The sequence below is a fragment of the Babylonia areolata genome, chromosome 16 (genome assembly GCF_041734735.1).
Source record: "Babylonia areolata isolate BAREFJ2019XMU chromosome 16, ASM4173473v1, whole genome shotgun sequence".
Lineage (NCBI taxonomy): Eukaryota > Metazoa > Mollusca > Gastropoda > Neogastropoda > Buccinidae > Babylonia > Babylonia areolata.
Window position 1 is genome coordinate 25,038,316 of NC_134891.1, and position 5,000 is coordinate 25,043,315.

The following is a 5,000-nucleotide window of genomic DNA, read 5'->3' on the forward strand; positions in this document are numbered from 1 at the left end:
GTGTGTGTGTGTGTGTGTGTGTGTGTGTGTGTGTGTGTGTGGAGGGGGGGAAGGGTTGTATGTGTGATGATGGGTCGGTGGGTGGGTGTTGTGTGTTGTGTTGTATGTGTGTTGTGTTGTGGTGTGTGTGTGTGTGTGTGTGTGTGTGTGTGTGTGTGTGTGTGTTTGTTGTGTGTGTGTGTGTGTGTGTGTGTGAAATAATTATGATAATAGTTACGTCATCAGGCACAAAGCACACTAAATACGCATGCACGCACACACACACACACACACACACACACACACACACACACACACACACACACACACACACACACACACACACACACACACACATGAGCACACACTTCACGATCCTCACAAAATTGAACATTTCTTTTCCATCTACCCATTACACGATCTCTGTGTGTGTGTGTGTGTGTGTGTGTGTGTGTGTGTGTGTGTGTGTGTGTGTGTGTGTGTGTGTCTCCCTCTCTCTCCCTCTCTCTCTCTCTCTCTCTCTCTCTCTTTAAATGTATATTTTTTTTAATTCTTTTTATGTCAAAACCCATAAAACCTCGACTCTGAAATGCGTGTTGGAATTTTTGCCTGAGTATTTACATAAAGGAATAGAACTTAACTCTGTGCACTGTAGCAGATCTGCGCGCGTACGCTGATCTAGCGAGATCGGGAATGTCATACACACCTGTAGTTCACCCACAAGACTCGACCGAGGATTCGAACACAGGACCATCAGACTGAAACTTCAACGCTCTGTCAACTGTGTTCTGCTTTGACGCGAATCGGTTCCTCACTCGAAGAATGGTCTGACGCGCGATTTTTTTTTTTTTTTTTTTTTTTTTTTTTTGTATGCTTATATTGAATTTCTTCTTTCCTGTATTTAACACGCTCCGAAGATCCGGCTTTTGAAAACTTTTTTTTTTTTTTTAACTATCCGTAGTATCGTAAACGTCTACACAGACAGTCCTTTCTTCTTTTGCTTGCAGCACATTCGATTATAATCTATTCTCCCACTCCCCCCCCCCCCACCCCCCCCCCCAAAAAAGCACCTCTTAACAGAGAACCCAGGAATATATAACATAGCCCTTTTTGTGTTGAACTCAATGCAGTATCATGCCCTCTGCTTGTAAGGGGAAATAGATTTCCAGCTTCGCTAATCCACCAGATTAGGACCACAGAAAGGTTCTTACCCCCCACACACCCCCCAGCTTCCCACCCCCCCACCCCCCCACCAAGAACAGATCCCTTTTTTTAGCATTTTTTAGCATAGCTTTCAGTTTAGTCTCGTTTATTGGGGGTGGTTGTGCCGGCCTGGTACATGATAATGTTCAGCGATTTTCTGTACATCTGCTGACACGAAGTGTAAAAAAAAAAAAAAAAGTCCATTAAGTAATTTTCTGTCATTGTATTTAGATATCTTTTTTTTTCAATTTTCACCCAATCAGCCCCCCCCCCCCCCACCCCCGCCCTCATGTGCCCATTTTCCGCCAACCCACCATTCATCCCCCCCCCCCCCCCATCCCCCCCCCCCCCCCCCGCCTCTTGTAAACGAGAATATTCAAATGTATACATTAATGCTTTAACAAAATGTCTTTAATCACCGATGTGTGACGGGACATTAAACTAAATTCCTCCTCCATATATATATATATATATCTGTGTGTGTGTGTGTGTGTGTGTGTGTGTGTGTGTGTGTGTGTGTGTATGTGTGTGTGTGTGTGTGTGTGTGTGTGTGTGTATGCATGCGCTCGAGACTTGACTGAGCGCGTTGGGTTATTATTATTATTATTATTATATCTAAGCAGGTAAAAAGGGCATCTGACTATAATTATAGCAGATGTGGTAGTGTAGCGTATGATAATTATAATACTAATCATGGATTCGTCCGAACGTAGTGACGCCTCCCTGAGAATGAAAATGTGAAACTGAAACTGAAACCTCCTTCCGCCCCCCCCCCCCACACACACACACTCCCGCCCCCCACCTCCACCACCCAACCCGCCGACCCCCACCCCCTCCCGCCCCCTCCCCCACTCGCTCTCTCTCTCCCCCACAACAAACAATAGTGAAAGATTTAATGTTTACAGAACTTTTTGTACTACACCTGATATCAAAACATATTTACTAATGAATCTAGATAGAAATTTAAGGTATACAATGACTGAGATTCAGACTGGGCATTTCCGATATTGCTGAACATAGTTATCGTTATAGAATGCACAACTGAGGCTGACTTATTATGTCCACTTTGCCAGATGGAGAAAGAAAATGAGGTGCATTTTTTTCTGTCCTGCCCTGTCTTGTATGATTTAAGAGTACAGTACATACCATTGAAATATTTTAAGTTCCCAAGTCAGTTTAGACTGTCTTTTCTTATGGCATCAGCACATGAACAAACTATTAGAAACCTATCAATTTATCTGTATAAATCGTTTAAGCTCCCATCTGTTCTTATGTCTTAGTGTATCTAGTAACGACTACATACGGACGATGTGTATAACTTAACTGAGCGTTATTAGCCACGCATGTAAGAGTTACTATTTAGCGTGTATCATATATCATTTAGGTGTATAAATGTCAGTTGAATACAATATGTTTCATGACGTGTATTATGTATTACTAAGGTGAGGGTATATTACTTAGAAAGAAGGTATGATATATTCATGTTATCTGAACGAATGTCATTTTACAATGTACGATACGATGTCTATGAAGAATCTGTAACACCCTTTCATAAGGGGCAATGGCCTATAAATGAATAAACCATTCATTCATTCATTCATTCTCCCCACAACAGAGGTGACGGCCGTGCTGAGTCGGATGCGGACGTCAGCAGTGACGTCACAGGCACGCGGCTGGCCCCGACTGGTGGTACGTGACGTCACGGGGCGGACCCTGGACACCTTCACCACCCTGCAGGACGCCATCTACCGGGCGAGTTGGACCCTCAAGGTGCTTTACTCTCAACAATTTTTTGTTGAAAGAAACAACACAGCACAAGCATATGAACATAATAATAATAATAATAATAATAATGGTATTTATACAGCGCTGAATCTTGTGCAGAGACAAATCAAAGCGCTGTCACACCAGTCATTCTCACGCATGCATAACTCTAAAACTGTAGAAACTAAAGACAAGGAAGAGGCAGGGAAGGGAGGCTATTTTGGGAAGAGGTGGGTTTTAAGGCCATACTTGACTTGAAAGAGCTGAGTGTGGAGACTTTACGAAGCGAAAAGAGGAAGTTCATTCCAATCGCAAGGTCCAGAGACAGAGAAAGAACGGCGGCCAACAGTCGAGTGTTTGAATCTGGGTATGCGTAAACAGAGTGGATCCGAAGCCGATCGTAGTGAGTGAGATGGAGTGTAGAGGTGAAGGCAGCCCACCAAAAAATGCATGGGAAGGGTATCTTCTTCTTCTTCTTCTTCTGCGTTCGTGGGCTGCAACTCCCACGTTCACTCTTATATATATGCGAGTGGGGCTTTTACGTTTAAACCCGCCATGTAGGCAGCCATACTCCGCTTTCGCAGGGGGGTGGGGGGGGGGGTGCATGCTGGGTATGTTCTTGTTTCCATTACCCACCGAACGCTGCCATGGATTTACAGGATCTTTAACGTGCCGTATTTTGATCTTCTGCTTGCCGTATACACACGAAGGGGGTTCAGGCACTGGGAAGTCTGCACATAACTATGTTGACCTGGGAGATTGTAAAAATCTCCACCCTTTACTCACCAGGCGCCGTCACCGTGATTCGAACCCGGGACCCGGGACCATTTGCGGAAGAGCATCAAGCATCATCGCTTATTAATTTCAAGCCCTAGGAAGCAATCAAGAACAAGATTTATGCACGCGCGCACACACGCACGCACACACACACGCACACACGCACACACGCACGTTCACATGCTCGCATGCGCACTGCACAGTAATTTCATTTCTCTCCCTCGACTTTATTTTTCTTCCAACCCTCGGCTAATATCGTTGTTGTTGTTTTTCAAATAGTAAAGAGTGATAACTCTCTCCATTCACAAGGTACACAACTTCAAGTCAGTGCTGCTTACGCTACCGATTCAGCTAGCACACAGGTAAATAAAAGGACCATTGGAACAAACCCAGACACTTCCTCTGAAAAAAGGAAGCGCCAGGCCTGTCCTTATACCGATCATTTGACATGTGCACACAGCAGCAAAGACAGAAGAAATGTGCAAAGACAAATTAGCTTTTATTCAAGACTGGCATAGCCTCTTTAATCCTGAACAAGACACACAAAACACATGGACAATACAGAACAAACACATGGTTTTTGACTCACTTGTGTAAACAAAGTGAGTCTATGTTTTAACCCGGTGTTCGGTTGTCTGTGTGTGTGTGTGTGTGTGTCCGTGGTAAACTTTAACATTACCATTTTCTCTGCCAATACTTTGTCAGTTGACACCAAATTAGGTATAAAAATAGGAAAAATTAAGTTCTTTCCAGTCATCTTGTTTAAAACAAATTGCACTCTGGGATGGGCACAAAAAAATAAAATAAAATGAAGCCTAATTGTATGCAAACTGCATTTACTGTTATATTTATGTTTTTTGTATTCTCTAAACTTGGCACTTTGATCTGATGTTCTGACCCAACAACAAGAGCAGTCATTATTATCATTTTTTTGTTCAAACAGGAACTTCTTTTGCTAAGCATGGAAGTTTTATTTATTTTGCAAACGTTTTGGTGCAGATAGTAAAAAAAAAGGGAAATTACTCTGTAATTAATGCTAGGGGACTTAATTTATCACAAGTGAGTCTTGAAGGCCTTGCCTCTCTTGTTTGTTGTTGTTTTTCCTCCCTCAGACTCAGCATGAGTGGCCGGTGACTCCTCTGCAGTGGCGCCTTCCCAAAGCGCCGGTCCCTTCCCGCCCAGACTTCTCTCGTGCCGGCACGCACGCTCTGACGTCATACTGCTTTGACGTCACCAAGTCCTACCGCCACGAAGCCGCGCACAGCGCTCCTGCTTCA

The 5,000-nt window shown here is 43.8% G+C and overlaps 1 protein-coding gene across 1 annotated transcript in view; it reads left to right on the forward strand.

Moving 5' to 3' along the window:
• The window catches only part of LOC143291017 (uncharacterized), a 27,836-nt gene that overhangs the window by 796 nt on the left and 22,040 nt on the right, over positions 1-5,000 (forward strand). Inside the window, exons 2-3 of the mRNA XM_076600603.1 lie at positions 2,798-2,952; positions 4,836-5,000. The exon at positions 4,836-5,000 is cut by the window's right edge and continues 15 nt beyond it. Of these exons, the coding sequence (XP_076456718.1) occupies positions 2,798-2,952; positions 4,836-5,000 (320 nt within the window). The remainder of the gene's footprint in view (positions 1-2,797; positions 2,953-4,835) is intronic.